The sequence below is a fragment of the Diadema antillarum genome, unplaced genomic scaffold (genome assembly GCF_040938485.1).
Source record: "Diadema antillarum isolate AM-2024a unplaced genomic scaffold, OU_Dant_1.0 scf00000168, whole genome shotgun sequence".
In the NCBI taxonomy this organism is placed as follows: domain Eukaryota; kingdom Metazoa; phylum Echinodermata; class Echinoidea; order Diadematoida; family Diadematidae; genus Diadema; species Diadema antillarum.
The window spans coordinates 985057-1007537 of record NW_027271057.1 but is presented as its reverse complement, the minus strand read 5'-3'; the positions used below and the strand labels follow the sequence as shown (position 1 = coordinate 1007537).

At 39.3% G+C, this 22481-nt stretch overlaps 1 protein-coding gene across 1 annotated transcript; it reads left to right on the top strand.

The window, feature by feature from the left end:
• Window positions 1-371: 371 nt before the first annotated feature.
• Window positions 372-21167, top strand: LOC139722646 (solute carrier organic anion transporter family member 4A1-like; the record flags this gene model as incomplete). The annotated part of the gene is made up of 9 exons (XM_071633939.1): window positions 372-768; window positions 4412-4511; window positions 5118-5239; window positions 7485-7739; window positions 10444-10639; window positions 12981-13143; window positions 13593-13864; window positions 17729-17790; window positions 20307-21167. Coding segments are annotated over 9 exons (1818 nt in total), but the record flags the coding sequence as incomplete, so codon positions are not given.
• Between the last annotated feature and the right edge of the window lie 1314 nt (window positions 21168-22481).

Below are 22481 nucleotides of genomic sequence, written 5' to 3'. Positions count from 1 at the left end.
CAAAATTGTGATACTTTTATCATGGCTGCTTGGGGAGGTCTGCTCTCTCGGAGTGCTCCTATTTGTGTTTAAACTTGTGGAAGGAATGTTTTGTTTCAAAATGAATTATTTCAATTGTATAGTTTTATAGTTTTAACCTGCTGAGGACGGGCTGATTTTGCTACCACAGACATTTCCCATCTAGACAACTTCCCGAGTATACTCTGGACTCGTCTTCAATGGGTTTAGAAAAAAGCAGCAGGTAAATTAAAAAACAAAACCCCCCAGAATAAGGGTTGCATCAAAGCATGAATGATCACAAAATGAAGGTGAGAGGAGTCAAGGGAATCAAATATTAACAAACTTCCATCATTATTCTTTTAAACTTCCAGCCATGTAGCAACATCACTGGCTACCTAGCTGTCGTCTCACTCACCGGCCTTCTTCATTACCTGATTCCATTTGGGCTTATCTTTGCTGTCCTCACAACTCTTGAAAAGCGTTTCCACCTGTCCAGCACTGAGAGTGGCAGCATTGCCAGTGCCTACCAGTTTTCTGCAATGTTCTTCACTGTCTTCATTGGCTACATAGCAGAGAAAGGACATAAACCTGTTTGGGTTGGCATTGGCTCTCTCGTCCTCGCAGCTGGGGCAGTAGTGTTCTCCCTGCCTCATTTCCTAGCAGAACCATATTATGTGACACCCCTTAACCAATCAGAAGTGAATGACTCGATTTGTCCATCTGTGTACTCAGAACAGGTTGACCGCTGTGGTACAGACAACCCAACCAGTAAGTTGAGAAAACAGCATCAATGCAGAACCAAATTGCAAAGTGTAATACATTTGATAATTCCTTGGACCTCCAGCTAGGTGTAAGTACTGTACAACAAGATATTTTCGCAGCATGAAATTTTCATGAATTGGAGCCAATGGCCTTTTCCGCGGCATGAAATTTTCACGAGTTGCCTGTACCATTCAATGCATATAGTGAAGACAAAAACTTTCGCTAGCATTTTAATTTTGTGAATCTTGGCTCTCCCAAAATTCTTGAAATTAAAATGCATGCGAACATTCCTCATTTTACAGTATTACATGTACCACAGGGTACTCCCTCATTGTTCCACTTTGTCATGTTACAAAGTTGCTGTATTGTTGTTCTCATAACTGATTTATTACCACAGTTACCATGCACTGCCATTTTGCTGTGGAGAATTCTTTCAATTTAACAATAATTGATTCAACAGAGGTGCTAAGGTCAGAAAGCAGGTAGGTGTTGGGCTTTGCTGTGCAGAGAGGGGGAAGATGAATGTGTCGAGGGGGGGGGGGGGTGTCCTTTCTGACAGCAAGGAGCCTTTAAGCTACCAGTCATGGGATCTATTGCAAACTAATATTTTTACGTGCATCTTCTAATTTTAATAATAAAGTGTATTGTCGAAAAAATTGACTTTCTTGATGGTGGGAAATTCGTGTATTTGTCTTGTTTGTTTGTTTATTCATTTATTTATTTATTTATTTATTTATTTATTTATTTATTCATTTATTTATTCATTCATTCATTCATTTTTGAGAGAGAGAGAGAGAGGCGGGAGAAAAAGCTTGTCAGGCATGTGAGCATGAGAAAGACCCCTGAGATGATGAGCACAGTTGCCTAACAGCAGTTACAAGAGAAACATAGTCAGGAGCAATGACATGAACTGGACAAAAGGAAACATGAGCAAGAATATTTTTAAAAGAATCCTTGATTCTATGGGCTACCGCTGTATTGATCGAAGCACAGAGGAAATTATGATTATTATTTAAATACAGCAGCTCTATTTTCATGTTTTTGAAGGCATGAAAGCTGATTATGAGGCAACTGTAAGAAATTAACATCACCACAATGTAGTCCAGGGGATGTAAGGGCATGAATATTATTAACATGTTTCTTGGCAGTATACTGATTCAAGTTTTCTGGACGTTTGTATCTAAAATAATTGAGTTATACACCATTTTAACTCATTTTTTATGTGCCGTGTTCGCATGCCCGACTCAGTCAACAGCGTGCCAACTTCGCATATTCTACTCAAACGCACAGACCCGGCAAAACCGATCGATATATCGCCAAATGCCACAGAACATGAAATTGTTTCTCGTGATTCCGTTCCTCTCATATTTAGCTTGCATTTTATGTGGTAATTGACTAGCAATTGGTGTTCCCTGCTTGATTTGTGTGTAAATTCTAAATCTCTGCCACTGTTTTGTGCCCAAAAGTCGGGCCTTTACAGTAATGTAGATACTGATCATTTGAAAGAAAATTGATCATAGATTTGACATGCAATTTATATCAAAGCACATCTTGGCATTTTCTCTACAACGCTGTGCACTACATGTCTAGCTCAACAGAAATTTGTTAAAAGTTACATAGATTGGAAAAACAAAATGTTTTCTCAAAGCATGACAACGTTGGTGTCTCATAATAATGTGGCACTCGGGGGGTTTCTACCAGTAGTACCATGGCACATAAAGAGTTAAAGTTCAGAATCTGCTCTTTCATATCTGCCCTCAACTAAATATCCATATATGGCGATTTTTTTGTTGATTTTGTGATACAGGGTCACATATAAGGCCATCCCACAGAATAAGGAATGGCACATGCCAGACAAAATCTCTGCTTCAGATATCCCACAAGATGCCCCTATTGGACCAAAAGGCCATGTACATGTACATACAAAATGTATATGTACAGTTGAATAGTCAAAGTACCATTTAAATCCAGTTTCCAGTTGTATATGTTCAGTCTTACCTAGCAAAGTAAGAAAAAAAAAATGTAAATCCCATTTCTGCAGTTTGGGATATGGAGTCACCCAGGGCAGAAGCAACCCCTCACCCTACTGCAGCCACCCCGACCCCCCCCCCCCCCAAAAAAAAAAAAAAAAAACAAGAACAGAAAATGAAGATATCATGAATATGGACTACATGCACAGGTACACCCTGCTTACATTTTGGATTCTTTTGTGTCTTCTACTCTGTTTACTTGCCCAAGGTGGGAAAACTCTCCCAACCTATTGAAAATGTGCAAGCGAGTGAAGCAAGTAATATTGAACACTCAGAAATGCATTATAAATACATTTTCACACGACAGAAAAGCCAATGCATTTGCATCAGGACTAGCCCCGGTGCACATTATGCTAACATTCAGCGGTTTAATTTTATCCACAACTTTCAGAAAATTAATACAGTTTCCATGGTGATATCTAAACAGGAAGTCTTACCCGCAAGCCTAGTTTACTTAGAAAGGATTCCATACTAATTGTGAACATCCAGAAATTTGCATTATATTGGACAGCAGGGGCATCATAATCTGTTTTCAGAATTGGAGTTAGACGGAGGGGAACTTGAGGGAAGGATATGTCTGACTCAGCAGGGGAGGGTGTGAGAGGGGGATATCCCGTCCCACATTAGGTACATTTTGAAATGTATCGAACATGTGTTTATAAGCATGGTATTTAAAAGACATATTGCAAAGGCATTTAATAAGAAATCATTAGGGATAGCAGTTTAGATTTTAAGTCATTCCAAGTCTATTGCAGGGATTGCATTTTGATTGTGAGCATTTTTTACATGTCAGCCTGTTACACAGATATTTTATATCTCCTGTAAAATGCTTGTAAAAAGAATTGTGTCATTTTTTACCATTGTACTTCAAAGGAGAAGAGGCAGAAGATATGTATTGCCAAGAGTTCTTTCATAGAGAGAATGCATAATTTGAAACATTGTATGATAATGATACATGTACATCTGGAGTCATGATTCAAATTATGCATTTTGCCAAGTGAATGCAAACTGGAATTGCGGAGGATGATTTGAATAAAAATTCCAGTCCCGTTTCAAATGACGGTCCATAGGTGTTTTGCAATCAGGATTTGCTGAAACAGTCATGTGATGAACGGACCGACCTCCGGATCGTGTTTTGAGGGCAGAACTTACAGTAACCTTTCAACCACTTCTGCAAAAAAACTGCATTTCTCAAATGCTCACATTGTAGTCAAAGGGCATGTGACTTACTGCTCAAGAGTGATTGATGGGAACTAGGGGGAAAAGCCACACCTCCTGTTCTCTTAATCACAATCATGATTGTAATTTAGTATTACAATTACATTTCTTGACTTGTGTGAAGACAGCCTCAACACAGTCAGCCTTTCCAAATTATGATTTCAGTTTGATACTGCAGGAGAATACATAACTTTCACGGCAAGATTTGACTCATTTCATATCAAAGACTACATTGTATTTGCCTTGCACAGAAAAGTACCTGTTTGCTGTCTTTACCTAGTATTGACTTCACTCTGTGGACATTGAACATCAGTATTTGAACAGTTAAAGGGATAAAAAGAAAATAATTGGAAGCTGCATTTTTGTTAGGTTGTGCAATTGTTTGGTTTTATTTTTTTCAGGTATCTACAATGCCTTTCTTAATGCTGGGCCAGCTCTTGGATTCTTCATTGGTGCCATGTCCCTCTCTGTTTTTACAGATTTGTCGATGGACAAAGATGGGTGAGAAGGCATTTTTTGTACCGGTATTCATTGTGCATGTTGTAGAATATCAAATTATGCTGTTAATTGTCAATACTCATGCCAAACTTTGGTTGAAGAAGGAATAACTATATAGGAATCAATGACTGTTTGCTCAGTCAGTCACATTTCAAAGTTTGTAGAGCAAAAATGGCCTTCATGTATAGTTGTAAAAGATGCACGTTATGAGAATGTTTGTTAATTTGTTAATGATGTAGTTTTGGCAGAAATAGGTAAAAGGTGTAAAAGGTATCGCGGTTCTAGCAACTGTAGTTTGGCAGCTGTGTAGGCAGAGGCTGTAAAGAACTTTTGTGTGTGTGTCGGGGGGGGGGGGGGGTGGGGGGGGGGAGCTGGCTCCATCCAAGGGGTAGTGCTTGTTGTTTGGTCCAGTAGCAATGCTCTATCATCTTCTCCCCCAACCCCCTCCCCCACACACACACACCAAGGTTTTATTCTCCAAAAAGAAGATATCAAAGATTTTAACTGATATGACTCCCTAAATGGCAGATCCCAAATGATTGTTAGGCTGTGATATAGCACTTCAAATGTTTAAGCAATGATATGTTTGCTTGATTGCTATTTCATTAGTCTGCTAATCACACCAGACAATCCACTGTGGATAGGGGCGTGGTGGCTTGGTTTCCTAGTGGCAGCCGTAGTTGTGACCATCCTGGCAGTCATCATTATGGGATTCCCTAAGACACAACCAGGTGAGACTAAACATGCAGGCTTTATTCATTTTTGGTTCTCATTGTTTTTCCTTGTCCCCTGTACTGTCATGCCTGTACATTACAGTTACTAAGGTATATCAGAATTTTGTTGGTCCACACCAAATCAGTTTTCATATCCTGGTGATGGCTGTCACTTAATTACATGTATACCCAAATATACGCCTACAAGTGGATTGAGCAGGGGGAATACTATCACCTTTTAACATGTCATTAACAAAACGAGGGCATAATGTACTTTTTGTCTAACCCATTGAGGACAGGTTGATTTTGCTATAAACACGCATTACCCACAGACATCTTCCTGAGTATACCCAGGACTAGGTCTTCAGTGGGTTAAAAAGTAAAATTTTATGGAATTCTCTTTATATAATTTTCCATACATGATGTTTACAGATCCCAAATTAGAAAATCTTGTATAAGCCTGCAAATGTACTAAGTAAATACATTGAGTTAAAATTTTGGCAGATCCAGGGGTGACCTCGTTGGGTTTGGCCTCAAATTGGTAGCCAGTTTTTACATTTTTATCTTTATTTTGAAAATGGGTGATCAAATTTCCCAAAAACTTTGCATGTATTATCACTGGTAAGATAGTAGAATTATATAAATGGATACCATGCCCCCTGGAGGTCCCCAAAGCCTTCCATGTTTGCTATGTTTTCCTTAGGCAATATTGTGCAAGAATGCAGGGAAGGTGAGCTTGTGATTCTCTGATGAGCTAGACCCACTGAGTCCTTTGTTTCATGGAAGTGCTGTTTTCTCAGATGAGAGTCCATAGGGTAATCATGGGCACGCACCTGTTCCAGTTCTGTTTAGTAGATGGCTAGGCTACCTGTTCATATGATATATTAAAGTGGATTATCTGAAAGATATTTTAGGTACCTGGGTATAGACTTGCAGTCCACCTGTCAGCAATAGTTGATGGTAGATTTATTGAAATGACTGGAAAGGCAAAAAAACAAATTAGATGTCAATATAGCTAAAGAACATCATCTCCCTTTTGGACAGCAATATTGTAATAAAATAATTTTTTAAAGTAATTTTTCAAAGCATGAATTCCGCATGACCTGGAGGCAAATTTCAGCCAGGTGTTTTTCTAACAGAATCGGGTATTGGTAATATTGGTGACAGGTACGCGTGTATTCTTCCTTATTATTTTTGTAGATGTATTTTTACTCACTGAATCTATCTTGCTCAGAACTAAGTACGCAGATGTTATCTGTGTAGACTTGTGCTTTTGTGCCTCAGTCTCTTCTCTTGAACAGTCAACTCGTGCTAGAACTACGTGTAGAAAGTAACGGAACCCTACTCATAAATCAAACATTTAAACTGACATCACATAGGCCTACATTGAATATAGACCTAGATCTAGGTAAATGTTTCAGTTTCAGTTTTTAGTTTCACTACATTTCACTACATTTCCTTGAACAAAAAAAAAATCACATTTTTTCATAACAAACATAAAAGAATTGTCGATTGAGCAAACTCTCTCAATTTTTCAGCATTTAACCTGAAATGTGATACATGTGACTGCTTAGCTATGTAGAAGTGCAAAACCTCATCTTTTGTCAATGTCAAAAAATGTGTTGCCATGGTAGCAGCATTTTAAAGAAAATATATTATTGCAAGTGGATTTTGCTCACTACCTTAGATTTTCAGCATTTGAATTGAGATTTGGCAAATGTACCAGAGATTGATTGAGCAAAGCACATCTTTAATCAATGTTGAACAATGCATTTTCTATGGTAACATATTTTTCAATAAAGAACATACTAAATTACAAGTACCAGTATTAAGGAATGAGCTTACACCCTCAGGTTTAGGTGGGGGTATTAATCACTATCATTGATACATGTAGTTCTAGTTTTTAGGAATTTTTTTCAGAGCAAAATTAATCCCTTGTTGATCATGTTGAATCTTAGCCTTTTTGAAATATATATATATAAAAGAAGTAATAGCTGTTAACTGAGACATGATGGAACCTGCCTGCATGCATTATTCTTGAAGCATAATTCTTATCTTAAAAATGCAGAAAGGGTTCACAGATTTCTCAGGAAGGTTATAAGCACATGCTATCCAAGGAATGTAAACAAGTTTAAGTGGGGTTCACAAGATATCACTTTCATCCTCAAAATACATAGTCACTTTTAAAATAGACAGGCAGTAATCAGTCTTAGATGCAGGGGTTACCATAGACTGTGATGTTGTGTATTGTTTGTCGTTACAGGAAATAAGAAGTTAGCGAACATGCGCAGATCAGAGACACAGAAAGGAAGTGAATACAACAAGCGATCTGGATTTAGGAAAAATCTGCTTGATTTTCCCCGTGCAGTATGCAAAATCATCAGCAATCCTCCCTTCATGGGCATCTGCTTTGCCATGGCATCAGAGTGGTTTGTCATAGCAGGAATGGCAGTCTTCATTCCCAAGTTCTTAGAGGCCCAGTTCAACATGAGTTCCAGTGAAGTAGCAAGAATTATTGGTAAGTCATCTGTTACAATGTTATGACCAAAAAAAAAAAAAAAAAAACCCAGAAATTTCTTGATTTTTAATGTATTTTTTTTTCTTTGTTTAGAATTAATTTTGAATATTTAGATAAAATGATCGTAATGTTAGTGCCGGGCTCCAGTTTGGACAATTTCCTAAACACACTTGAATCACAACACAGAGCAGCGCACAATTTGATCTTGTGGCTAACCTGACTTATAGTCAGTTTTAATGGTCAGTTTGCACATATGTGTCATTCAAATCATAAGGAATGAATATTCATGTAATGAATTATCCTCAATAAACATTTTAGTGTATGCAAACAAAATGTTGACTGGTCATCCAATATATAATGTAAATGGTTGTGTAAGTTTGAGGGAGTTTTGTAGATTTCCATTATTGTACAGACCAAACAGGGAAAATGAAAAGAGGAAAAGGTAAAGCTGTGTCATGTGATGTTAGGTTGAGTTTTAGATGAAGAAGTATGAGTGAAGAACTTACTGTTAAAGTGGACATTTTCGCACATTTTGCACTTCCAGATGCCTAGCGCAAAAATAAAAGCACACAAATATTTTTGCATACAGTACTTTCCTGTAGTTACTGTCCTGATTCTTCGGAATTAAAAACACACAAAATTTGTCAAACCAGCCGAGCGCAAAAAATTACTCCCGCAAAAATATCCACTAAGTACAGTATATGACAGGTCAGATGGATGGGATGGGTGTGTACTGGTATGTGTGTGTACATGTGAATATATGCATCTAGATGCAGGGGCGGATCCAGGAATTCCGTAAAGAGGGGGCGTGTTTACAAAATTAAAGGGGGGGGCGCACGCACCCCTCCCCCCATTTTTTTTCTTTTTATTTCTTTTGTTTCAACAAAAAATAAAGGGGGGGGGGCGTGCACCAGTTGCGGTCCTCCCTGGATCCGCCCCTGTAGAGGGGTGATAGGCACAAGAGGGAAGGACATAATTCTAAAAGAAGTTCAAATTAGATATCTACATTAGTGACTGAGCACTGTTATCCATAGATAACAATTGAACTTTGTCTACTAATTGTGAAAGTGATTAGTCTAAAATGTCATAATTTGAAACATTTTTATGCGTTCATGTGTCAGTCAATTAAATGGTCCATTCAAACATATTAAGCATGAATGATAATTCATAAAATTGCAAATAGAGTTTAAGCCTGCCCCAGTTATTACAATTTCCAACCTCACAGAAGAGATTTGTACATCATAAGTGAGGAGAATACCATTCTCCTTTATCCCTACCAAAACTCATCAAACACGCCTGATACTTGTGACATCATTAAATGGAGTCAGCAAGCAAAAACAGACTAAATCCTACAATGCATGGGTACAAAGGTGTAACTGTTTTTCCTTGGTGAGCATTTTATTATTTGATATTTACCTGTTAGTGGGACAAATGCCATACCAATGCAAAGTGAATCTGATACTTTTCCGTGTCATTTGAATGATCTGCTTTATAAACAACAGTAATGACGATCTTTCAATTAAACTTCAATGTTAAATTTCATTTAAATCTCGTTTAATCTGTTAAATAGAAGGTAAAATTCCATTTCTCATGGACTTGCCCACCCAAACATTTTGGCAAAAGTCATTGTCAGCATTCGCTTGGCCGTGCTATTAAAGTACTGTTTAAAGGGACATTCCAGACGATTTTCATAATTTCACATCATGTAGTACATAAATCGACAACTCCATGTATATATTTGTGAAATTTATTGTGGTTCTTGAGCAGAGAAACAATACTTTGAAAAACCTTAAACAAATTACACTGAACAAGGATGATGACATAGGAGGTTCACATATTTGATAGATGTAGCAGTGTAATTCCATTACAATACCGCTTGCTTGCGAGTTCACCTGTGTATAATCTATGCATGCCTTCTTCTTTTGTTCTGCTTCCTTGAGCCCCAACTCATGCATTCTTATGGTGACTCTGCCATGTCATCATCCTTGTTCATTGCAATTTTTTCTAAATTTTGAAAATATTCTTATTCTTCATCCCAATTATCACAAATTCTGAAACTCTGTACTCAGTATAACTAATTTATAGTGTACAAATGTAAAAATCTGAAAATCATCCAGAGGTCTCCTTTATTAAGTTATGCATTCAGCCATGCTGCTGCGCAGGGTGGTTTGCTGTTCATTTTTATACATTCACCATTGTTAGACAGGCTTTTCAAACTCAAAAATGCGATGGCCCTTGCATTGTAAAATCTTAAATTATGCCATTCCAGTGATGGTTTCTAAGCTGGGCACTAGTAAAGTAGCATTCTGTGCCACCTTTTATTTCGAAGAATATCACAATTAGGGTAATTCAACCTCTTCTAATTTAACCTCTTCCTCAGTAGCAATGAATGCACTTATGACTTGTGTTTTAGCTGTGACACAACGTCTGCTTCTGTGAGATTGGTCCACTTTATGACTTGTGTAAAACCTTCGCCGAATTTTCCTGAATCCATCCGAATTGCTTGCATTATCACAGACATCTTATACATTTTTCTTTGCTCTTGTTGCCTTTCTTGTTGTGGAATGAGCAAAAGTCTTACATTTTGTCCTTTCTGAGATTCTAGCATAAACACAGCATATGAATTTTTGCCAAATGGTAATTTTCTATGAATGGTCACTTTAAGTCATCTTTTCATGAATCTGTGTGTATCCTGTCTGTCTAGGTGTCATGTCCATCACTGCTCAGCTCAGTGGTGCACTGGGAAGTGGTCTTATCATCAATAGACTGGACCTCAGGTTTAAAGGGCTGCTGAAGCTGTGTCTAGTGTGTGTATCCGTTTCCATCCTTGCAGCACTGGCCTTCACCATGCATTGCCCTATGGTTCCCTTCTCTGGGGTCACTCATGGAAAATCTGTCAAGTATGTTTTCTCTCTCTGATCCCCATATCTTCATAATTCTCTTTTGTCATAAATGGGTGCATGTATCAAGCCCAAAGTGTGAAAGAAGGTGACTTAAGTTATTCAAATTAGTTGGTCAGGTGACTGGACATTATATTTTGGGGTTGTCCACCATTCACCCAAGCTTCAGTTTGGATGATGTAAGAAAAACCCTGGGATGGATCTCCAAAAAATTTGGCACATGAAGTGAAGATGCACTGATAACATTTTGGGCAAAATCCCTCGTGATCACTGCAGGTGATCAGCTTCAAGCAGGAATTTCCAGTCTTTGGTGGTTTGGCAGGGAATACTTAAACAATAATTCATTTGCACAAAATGATGTGGTGAAGGCGATTGTACATGTACTTTGACAAAAAAGAAAAGCATTATCAAGCCATTATTTTTTTTGTTTTTTTTGCACAAAACGTATAAACTGCAGGAATACATTAAATGTAACCACTTTGGACCCTCCTCCCCCCCCCCCCCAATTTACCCCGGAAGTGGCACCAAAAAAAAAAAAAAAAATAGAATGTGGTTATTAAGCTCTTGCCGATTGTGATTCAATCCCCTAAAACTCACCTGAAACTAGTTTTCAACATGCCCAAGGACCTGGCACACCTTTCCGGGCAAGCCTTGCTTGTGACTTGCGGTGAATAATTTTTGCTACCCGGTGGTCCTCACAGATGGCCTGCACCTGACAGTACCTAGCACGTAGGCCTCTCTTGCTCGTGGTTGCCCTGAGGTGTGCGTGCAAGTCTAATTTATCCGCAGCCACAGAGAGAACACCAGTAGGAGGCTCAGCTGCCTCAAGTCACAGGCAGTTATCCAGCTTGAAGTGTAGTGAGGTACCCACACCTCGTCAGGGGCCCTAATATTCTTCACCTTGCGTAAAATTGCTACAAGTGCACTGAACAAAAATGTACACCCAGGACTCTCTTCACTATGCTTGAAACTTTGCAGGGTTACCACAACCAAACAAACTGAGGTGAAAACCGAACAGTTTTTCTTGAAAATCTTAAATTTTTATAAGGAATACTTGTTATCAGTATCATCACGGTCACCCGCACATGTCTTTTACATGCTTTGTCTATGGGAGTGTAGGGTGGCCATGTGCGGGCCCCTTCCTTAGCGCACAGCTATTCTGCATCATTTACGTTTGATGACAATAGCTGCAAATTTCTAGTATTGATCATTAATTTGTAGCTCCTTTGGAATCTTCAGCATTTTTTCTTTATTTGAGTGGTATTTCACAGAATTTCAGGGACGCTGTGAGATCTAAACATACATAAACATTAACTATTATGAGGTGGGGGACACTCAAGTATACATAGGTTGCCCGTGGATCTGTGCCTATGCACCTGAAACGTGTGTTATCTGCGGACATTCTACGAGCATATTATGGGTGTTTCACTGGTAAAGAACGGTGTCGATACAGCCAATATCCTTGTAGCTGGTCAGTTCTGTGGGCATGGAGTGAGCTACACCTATATGAGCAAATTGCATGCATACTGAGAAGATTCAGTTACTGCCTTTCTGCTGATTAGTTGAGGGTTGGCTGCGACCAAGGTAGTGACATTCTTTGAGGACCTCTAGATCTGCCATATAAATACATGTAGTCCTACAGAGGGATCCCTTCACTGAGTTGTTAGCCCTCATGTGCCTGACATGTAGGTCACATGGAGTACACCTAATTAGAATATGAATAGCACACATTCAGCAGGCTAGACACATGAAACTTGCCCAAATCCTTGTCTGCCCACAGAAATTATCCTGCTCGCTGGAAAATCCCTACACACAACAAGCCCACATAGCTTGCCCAGAAAGATGTGACAGGGCCTAAACTTGGCTGTGGGTAAATAGGACTTGCATGTGCACCTCCTGGCAAGTATGGGTGAGATATATGCAAGGCTCTGTCATGTGTGGGCCATCTGCAGGAACCTCGGGTAGCAAAAATTGTTCCCAGAATAAGTCACACACAAGCCTTGCTCAGAAAGGTGTGACAGGGCCTTTGGTTTGTTAGTGCTGACCTGGAAAGTGAAAGGCGAGACCATGCAAATATGATTTTTCATGCTGAGAAAGATTACTTGTGGTCAGTTTCTATTTTCTATTCTTTATTTTTTTAAGAGATAGCTTCATGGTGAAGCAAGGTAATTTGCAATGTATTTATGGAATAAGTAGTGGCTGATATTGAAAAGCAATCATTTATAAGGAGAGCCTCTATATCCCCAGTCCTGTGCAAACTGCACTCATCCCCATGAACCAAATATTCTGTGTTGATTGATATACTTTAATGTCTTTCTCTTGTGTCAATCTGCACACCTAGGTCAATGTATTCTCAGGGGGAAGACATGTTTTCCCTCCCCTGCAACTCTCACTGTGTCTGTAGTTCCAAGCCTTTTGAGCCTGTCTGTGGGAGTGATGGTGTGATGTACTACTCCCCCTGCCATGCAGGCTGTACAGAGGAAGCCTCAGAAGACAGTCCATGGGTGAGACAGCAGTATTACCAGTCAATCAGTTATATCCCTTCTTTTATTATGGTTTGTTTGTCTCATTTGATAGACCTTGCAGAACACTGCAGAGATCGGAATCTTGCTGTAAGCTTATTTGCTCATTTGCTTTCTGAAGAAGTAATTGTCATCAAAAGATCAGGTATAGTCTTTAGGTTATTGTGGAAAGCTGTAAAAGGGACACATAGATTTTAACCCTTTGAGGACGGTTTGATTTTGCTACAACACGCATTTCCCATAGACCACTGCCCGAGTATACTCGGGACTCATCCTCAATGGGTCAAAAACTACACGTAGCATCAGAAATTATGTTACACCCCAAGTTTAAAGAAAAATGGTAAAATCAAGTTTAGGAGAAATGAATTTGCTACTCTCTGTGTGTTTGATTTTTCTATAAACGCTTCTTAATCCCTAAATTTGTATTCCAGGTTTATCAAAATTGCCAGTGCTCGATGGAAGATTACACTGTGCATGTCTACAGCAGTAAAGAAGGCATGGTTACTGTGTCATCCGACAATAAATCTTCCTATGGAGCATCCAAAGACTCTTCACTCCATACCCCATCATTAGAGGATGGGACAGCACTTCCAGGCCGTTGCTTCACATCCTGCTCCTACAAGTGGCCATACATCATCATGCTGTGGGTCTTTTTCTTTGTCAACACTTTTGCCATTGTACCAGCCTGGGCAGGTAGTATAAGGTGAGCAAGATTTTTGTGTAACAGTTCAGTATTTTATGCAATACCACCAGGTACTCTAGTTTATCTGTAGAGAGGATGTGATCACTCCATTTAGCAGTGCAAGTACAGGCCAGTCTAGCTTTGTGAGCAGCATAGATTAACACTGGTCTATACTAGCCAGCATGCCTAGGAGGAGAGCATTTCTCTGATTTACATGATAAAAGTACAAAAAGATGATATATACTACATAAAAGGTGACCCTGGACCCCGCCCTTTTTTTTTTTTTTTTTTTTTTTACATAATACAGAAAAACACAAATGGGTCTAACCACTTGGGGCACCCCACATTTTTTCCCCCAGAAGTGGCACCAGAAAAATGTGGTTATTCTAAAGTTTTGTTGTTGTTGTTGTTGTTGTTTACTGTCAAGTCAGAAGTTGGACAAGAATACCAAAAAATTGTTGCTCGCTGAATTTTTTTGTTGTTGTTGCTTGTAAGCTGATGAAACCTGAAAGTGGTACCAGAAAAATAAACACACGTTCATGTACATCGGGCAGTGAGTTGATCAAGAGAGAGAGAGTGTTTGCCTCACATTACATCATGCATTTGGCTATAGTGACTTGTGAAAATGCACAAGAACATGGGGTTGAGAGTCAGGGCAAGGTGAGGAGAAACCTAGAGTTGATGAGTCAAAGCTCTAAACACTGCAGTGCATCAAGTGTGTAGTCTTACACAGACACTTGGCACCACAGACATGACACTTGCTATGTACTGTCATGTCTAAGGTGGTATATTAGGACCCAGAAATACCGACATGAGGAGGGGTGGGGAGCAGCAGCCCCCACATTTTGGCTCTTCCTTAAGAAAATATAAGAAATAATAACATATCCAAAAAAGAAAAAAATGTTTACAAAATCTGAAAAGTGAAAATAGATAAAAATTGCGTGTGTGTCAGTGTTTCATTTGGTTTTGAGTTTTGCTTTATGCTTGTGCAGTAGTATTCAAATGTTTTTTCACTCATTGTCGCCATTGAAGGTAAAAAATGGAGTATTTGAAATATCTCTATTATACAATAGGTTACCTGGAAGCTTAATGCTTTATATCATATTTTCATATTTACTATTTTTTAACTTACTTCAGTGTCTGATATAGTAAGCCATTTTGCATGATCATATGTGACCGTGCACCTCAAAACGAACATAAAGTCGCACACACTGATTTTGCGTGGGGACTGAAAATAAGTGAAATGGGTCAACCTAGCCGAACTTGACTTTTTCACATTTTCTGAAAAAGCGGGTCTTCTTTTACATTATGCTAAAATTTGGTATCATAAAACGGGCAGGAAAGTGTATTTTTTTAGCAGTTTATCTCGAACATTTTTGGTAGAATAGTGTGATTAGGTGTGTCTTTAGAAACCCTTTCTCATTTCTGAAAAACCTTGTCCACACTCTTCACTTTCAACTCTAATAACTTTTGAAAGGATTGTGCTACTGCTTTGAAAGTTGGCATTAATTATGGACAGAATGTGTAAATGAGGCATATTTGATTTCAGTTTAATCTGATAATCCCTTCATTGTTGCTACTCTGGTGGTTTACTTCCTGTTTTTTGTCCCATTTATGGCACAGCCAGCACGGTTTGGTAAAGATTAAGCGCTTGAATAGACACAGTACTTCAGAGCCTCTTTTCTCAGTTCACATTTTTCCTGAGTTTGCGCTTTCTTTCCAATATTTAGATAGGTTAGGAGAGTCCATTTGATTTGAGTTGTACATCATTTTAAAGCTTAAAGTCTGCTCTTTTAGAATATGGTCTTAACTCAAAATTCATGTCTGGCGACCTTTTTGTTTGTTTTGAGGTGCAGGGTCACATATTGAGTCAATTTAGGAAATGCAATAACTTATCCCATCAACCAGTCCACATACACCTGCCTTTCTGCAACACTTATGCATTTTGTGAAAGACATTGGACAGTGATCAATTTGCAAGGCCTATCTCATCCTATCCCATAACTGGTCACCATCAAGTTATACAAAATGACACTACAATCTATATATTAGTTCAGCGCAAATTGCATTTCCTAAACTGACTCGATATGATCATGCAAAATGGCTTTCTACATCAGATACTGAAGTAAGCTCTAGAATAGTAGATTAAAAAGAATGAGGAATACCCAATGGAAAGCATAAAAATTGGTCTTTAGCTTATCTTGCACCTTTAGATTTTGAACCGAGTCCAACACTTTGAAAAAAGAATAGCTCAAAGCTGCTTAACACTGAAACCTTGTGGGGAGGGTCATCTCCTTCTTAAAACTTTATACAACTGTTTTATCATCACAGCTATTCATTGTCATGGGAACTGGTTCCACAACTTCCGGCAGTTTGTCATTACAAAAAGATTTCTAGCGATGCAAGCATGCATATTGTAACAATTCCCTAGCTGGTGTGTGGTGCAAAGAGTTCTGAAATCGTGTGGACACTTGCAGTGCAATGACAAAAGACAATGTCATTAACATTTTGGTGTTTGATCTCGAGTTCCATCTCAAATTCAGTGGAAATAGCCACTGTTGTCATGCCCCCATTAGTTCATCAAGCTAAATTATCCAGGAAATGTTTTGAAAGTTTAAAAAACAAAAACAAAATTCTTCATCATGATGGCCACCAAATGTTGATGTATTGAGTACTGTAAATTCTTTGTCATAACACATCATGCTCAGAGATTCAACTTACCACATTATCATGAGAACCACAAAATCTTACATAGAAGTATAAACTTACTTCATTTTAACATGTCACAATATACGTCATCATTTGTGATTGATAGTTGTATTAAAAGATCAGTTAGCATTGGAATAACATTGAGCTGAAACATGGTTTGCCAAGCTCTGAAGAGAATCCCCGTAACAAATTGTGTGTAGCTTTATTACTGATCTCTGTGTCAGTACATACAAAGCCAAATAATCTTGACTGCAGTCAACTGGTAATAATGAGCATCTGCTTCAATGCACACATTCACTGACCAGTGCTATCTGTGGTTTTAAAATGTTCTACAGTGGCCAGCTGAATTGGGCCACCCATGAATCCCTGCATATGCTATGACACATGGTGGGGGTTGTTTTATCTTTTAGGGTCAAAGGGCATGCAAGCTGGTCCTTTCCCAGAATGATTCCGTTTATAAAATACCCAGTACTCAGAAACTTCTTGATGGGTTTGTAATTGTTTCAACTCACTTGCACAGATTGACTTATGTGAGTTATTGTGCTTGTTTGCCATCTGGCATCTGTCATGCATTGTTCATAAACGTTTCATATTTTCATCTTCTGGAAGAGTGGGGACTGGATTTTGACTAAGCTTGACAGGAATCATGAGGGGAGAGGGGGTTCATTTGGAAATTAACATCTTTATCACTTCTCTCTCTCATGTCCATGATTTTCCAACCTTCTCCTTCACCATCTCCAAAGATGTGGTTCATCTTTCTCCTCTCACTGACTTCCAAACTCTTTACCCGATTCTCACTCTATTATTTCTTTGAAAACAACGTTGTACTGTGTCTGTATCCTATCCTCCCACATCTATTGGTGCAACTGCAACTTCCAGCTCACTACTGTCCTACTGTCAGTATTTGCTTCCTTGGACACTCTCCATATGTCTCTCCCTTTACTCTTTCTCAGATCTTTTTTTGCCCAACAACAGTCCTCTCAAGGACTTCATACAACTTATGTCACCACAAACCTCTTAATACTTATTTACATCATAATGCATCCTTTCAAACAAGACATGAATAACATATTGTATTCAACTACAAGACATCGTCCTTTACTCTTTGATAATCATTTGTATTAGCTAAGAGTGAATCCACAACACACTGAAATACTTCATAATTTTCCTTTGTAAGGTGTGTGTCCTACTCTCAACGCTCCTTCGCTCTGGGGGTCCAGACTGTGATATATGGTCTCGGTAAGTATCAGTGGAAGTTTTGATGTATACAGGGTCGTGTCCTCACAGATATTCAAAGTATTAAAATTCAGAAAGGAAACACTGATGTTTATTCTTTTGTCAAGGAGAATCATATTCTCAGTGCATTGAGAAAGCGTGTAATGAGGAGACCTACCTGTTCATGCGCAAAGGGGTTGTGGTTACAATCCATACACAGGATCAGTGCACCATGTGTCATTGTTCTGTGTGGACCAGTGCTGTTTATAAAGAGACTCTGGCCAACTTGGTTTTGGGCTTATGAATTTTGAAGCCTGTATTTGGTCAATGAGCGTGTTTCTACTGAGCGACGAAAATTCGAGGTGATGCCAGCCGATGTGTGGTGATACCGGCCGATGCCGGCCGATACCGGCCGATGCGTGGTGACACCTCGAATTTTTCCTCAGTAGAAACAGATAGGGTAGTGGCCGATGCCGGCTGATGCGAGGTGCTCCGTCGTCCATCTATTGAGGTGGTCGATGCGTGGTGACGCGAAGGACGATTCTCAGTAGAAACACACCGGGTAGCGAAATTCGTGGTGTATCGGACGTCTAGAATTTCTCCCCGCGCTTTTCAATTGGTTCATCGCACACACTCCTTCGACACATGTGTTCAAAATACGTGTGTACACACAGCGACCATGTTCGCATCATGCTTTGTTTGTACCAACTCGCTTGTATATGTGTTATAGGCCCTATACGTTACGTTACATGTGAATTGTGGCATTCATCGTCAATTGTTCGCGTGATTAACAGCCTAACTTATTACATTACTAAGCCCTCATCACTTACTAATGATTTCACACCACGTTATTTCATTTTATATTGTCTCGAATCGCGAGAGTACCACATTAGTATGTCGCAGCCTTGAGAAAATCTCAACTGGACCCTCGATCTCCAAAGATTTCTCATCAGTCAGTGGCAGGATACCAGTATGTTAGTTCGGGGTATATTGGATGGGAAGACGAAGAGAAATGGCTAATCAAAAAATAGCCGACGCAGTTGTAGCAAAGCAGGCAGGGTTCGGATCGTATTAACAGGCAGTGCGCGTGACCCAAATCTGTGACTTAAAAATACCTGACTTCCGGAATCGCCGCATTTGCACGTCACCTTTGCATCACCTCGTATTTTATCGCTCAGTAGAAACAGCTCGAGTATACGAGGTGCTGCGTTGAACAAAATTCGTGGCGATGCCAGGGATGTGAGGTGCTCTCAGTAGAAACACGCTCATCAGGTTGCCTCATGACCTTCATGGAGCCATGTCATTACAGAAGAGAGCGCACATGCAGTGCCCATTGAACTAAGCTCTACTTGGCTTACTCTGATTATGATGTCTGAGCATACCCGCTAACTCTCTAAACATGTAAAGCGCTGAGCCCTGTTAATGACATATGGCATCCACTTTAGCAGTTGGCCAGAGTCTCTTTATATATGGTACTCTCTTTATATATGCACTATTGTGCATGTGTGTTGAGTGTTTCAGTGGAATGTTACTGCAAGAGCATCTTAACAGAAGGATTGTCAGGGTGTTGTCGCTGCAATATCTGTGTGATGTAGGGGTAATTACCCTTGCTGGCTAGGGTAGAAATTGACAAAAGTTGCCTTGACAGTGTCCGACCAACATTTTTCGTTCAGCGTCTTTACAGGCAGGGTAAAAAAAGATTGTCTGCATGTTTTCACGATAGCTCTGGTTCAAAAGGCTCTGTTGACACAGGGTTGCAGTCATCATGAATGCTCCAGAATGCTGAAATGCATTTTGCAAGAGATTGTTATGGGCTCTGTATTGCACCCATGCACTGAACATTCCCAGCATGCCAGCTGAATGTGGCCTTTTCCAGCAACTTTTACTCAGAGTGCAAGCATTCTTAGAATGCAAAATTGCACCATTTTTTCTCTTTTTTTCATGAAGAATGGCCTCACAACCAAGGGAGCTCATCAAGTTTGGATTTTAATTCGTATGAAATGAACAGCGCCTTGAAGTTTTACTGAGGAAACATTTCATATCCAGAATCAAAGAGAGTGCATGCTATATTAAAATCACTGCAGTACCCGCATATCATTTCTCAACATCAATTTCCTACCTTCACTTCCACATGGCTCTCACCTAATCTTTTTTTCTACAATCTTCAGTATACATCTCCTATGCCAGGACAAGGGTATATGCAATTGTGTGTTGACATGTGATCCATAACTTATGCATCATGCACATTTTGGCCTGTGATGGGTGTATGGAGCCTGTATTTTTTTTCCCAGTTGTAATATTTGCTGCTTGAAAAGGATTATTTTGCACTACCTTACGCACTAGTCTAATGTAATGGATGTAGCAGCATATTGTGTGTTGGGAGATTTTCATGGTTCCGTAATGAGAGCCCCATATCAGGGGAATATAAAACATCTATATTTCCTGACCTCTCCTCGTTATATTAGGGTCAACTGTGATATATGTTATAATGATATACTCATGAGTAGTATCAAAATGTCTTGTTACTTTTGTCTCTTCAGGGAGTGCACCTTCATCCATTGTCTTTGGGCTGTTCATCGACAAGACCTGTGTAGTATGGGAGGCTCTTTGCGGTATCACCCAGATATGTTGGCTGTATGATAACCACATGTTTGCCTACACCTTGCTTGGACTTACGCTGGTGTGCAAGTTGTTTTCTATTTTATTTTTTGGAGGTGCACATTTTCTCTACAAGCCTGTTTTGAACAAAGAGGATGATGGTGAAAAAGATGACAAAGAAGAAGACGTGTGAAATTGGACCCCTTATCATTGCTGTTCAAGAAGTGCTTTATTAGAATGTCTGAAATAGATACTACAAAAGTGATGTTATTTTTCATGTCTAGAGGCTGTCATACATCATATGAAACAAAGTGGAACAGTATTGTCATTTTTGAAAAGTGAGATAGAATGAATGCTTGTGAATCAGGTAGAATGCGTACCGTACCATTTTTAGTGGCACCTTAACACCAACTTGTCCAAAAGTGTACTACACCAGAAGTTGACATGAGAGGAATGAGTCTAACACACACTACACCAAAACAAAAAGATTCACTTGTCTTTATTAGAGACGCCTGTTTGTAGCGTAAGCACACAAGGGTGAATGACCCCATCGCTGCGATGCGCCTGATATGATCAACCTCTAACTAGAAGGGAAAGCTATCTCTACATATTGTTGATCCAACACTCCCAATCTGGCACAGTACAGTTTGGTTCAGTTCACTTTTGAGAGCTAAACATGGCCCCTGACCACGCTCATTCTGCACATGGGCCATAAAGTAGACAGATAGACAGAAAGATCTGTCTGTCCAGAGGAGTTTTTATTTTTATGCCTCCGCCACGAAGTGTAGCTGGAGGCATTATGTTTTCTGGTTTGTCCGTCCGTCCGTCTGTCCGTCCTTCGGTCCGTAATCAATTTTGTGGACATCGTATCTAAAATACTGTTGGAGGTATTCTAATGAAACGGGGCATGTATATGTATGAGTGGGCAAAGTTGTGCCTGTCAACTTTGGGGCGCATATGCTCAAGGTCAAAAGGTCAAGGTCAAATGCTCAAAATTTTACTATTTCCCTTATATCTATGCAATGCCTGGAGGTATTTTCTTGAAACTTGGTGTATACATGAACTACCAAATAAAGATTCCCCAGAGAAAGCTTTGGGTCATGAGGTCAAAGGTCAAGTGAAAATGTTAAAATTTCACTTTTTTCTCCATATCTCATAAATATTTCAAGGTATCTTCATAGAACTTAGTATATATGCATGTACTGAATGGCAATGATCATGTAGGGAAATTGGTGGTTATGGGTCAAAGGTCAAGGTCAACTCCTCATAATTTCACTGTTTCCCTCTTATCTTTGCAATGCCTGCAGGACTTTCTTGAAACTCAGTGTATGCATGTATTGCCCAATAGAGATTCTCTTGAAAGTTTTTTTTTTTTTTTCCATAAGGTCAAAGGTGGAGTGAAAGTGCTTAAATGCACTTCTTCCTTGAAAGAGTCAAAAGTTAAGTAATAATCCTCAAATCCCCAAATACCTGCACTTGACAAAGAGTGAACATTCAACACTTTGTGACGAACCTGTCATTTTGATATTTTGCCAATTATGTGAAACTGTCATCACACATTGTCAAGACATTGTATTATAGACTTATTAGGAGAATAATGCATTATAGCGGAGGCATACCAGTCGCTATATTTCTAGTTCTTTTTTTTTTTACTTCAAACTAGTCTAGTTGCAATATCACAGTAAATACACATAGATGGGTGGGGTCAGGAGAGTGGGACCATTTACTATATCAAAGAGTGCATGGGTAGAGTGCAATATTGCTATCCTATATGCACTCCCGATTCATGATTACCTCTTGTTCACCTTCATTTTACTCGACCTGCGGCCTCGCAAAATAATGCTGAACTTGAGGTAATCATGAATAGGTCATGCATATAATATGATATATTGAACTCTGCCCATGCACTATTTTTATGATATATTCATATTTATCTATTTTGTACACATCGCATACCTGTATCATGGGGGCAAATCCAGGGGAGTGGGGGGGGGGCAGGGGAAGATGTCCTCCCTTCAACATTTTTGAAGGTGTGGAACATAATATCAAATGTCTCCCCTCCCCTTTTGTGGTTGATGATTACATGTATGAATGGATTTGAGGCTTGTGATGTATGA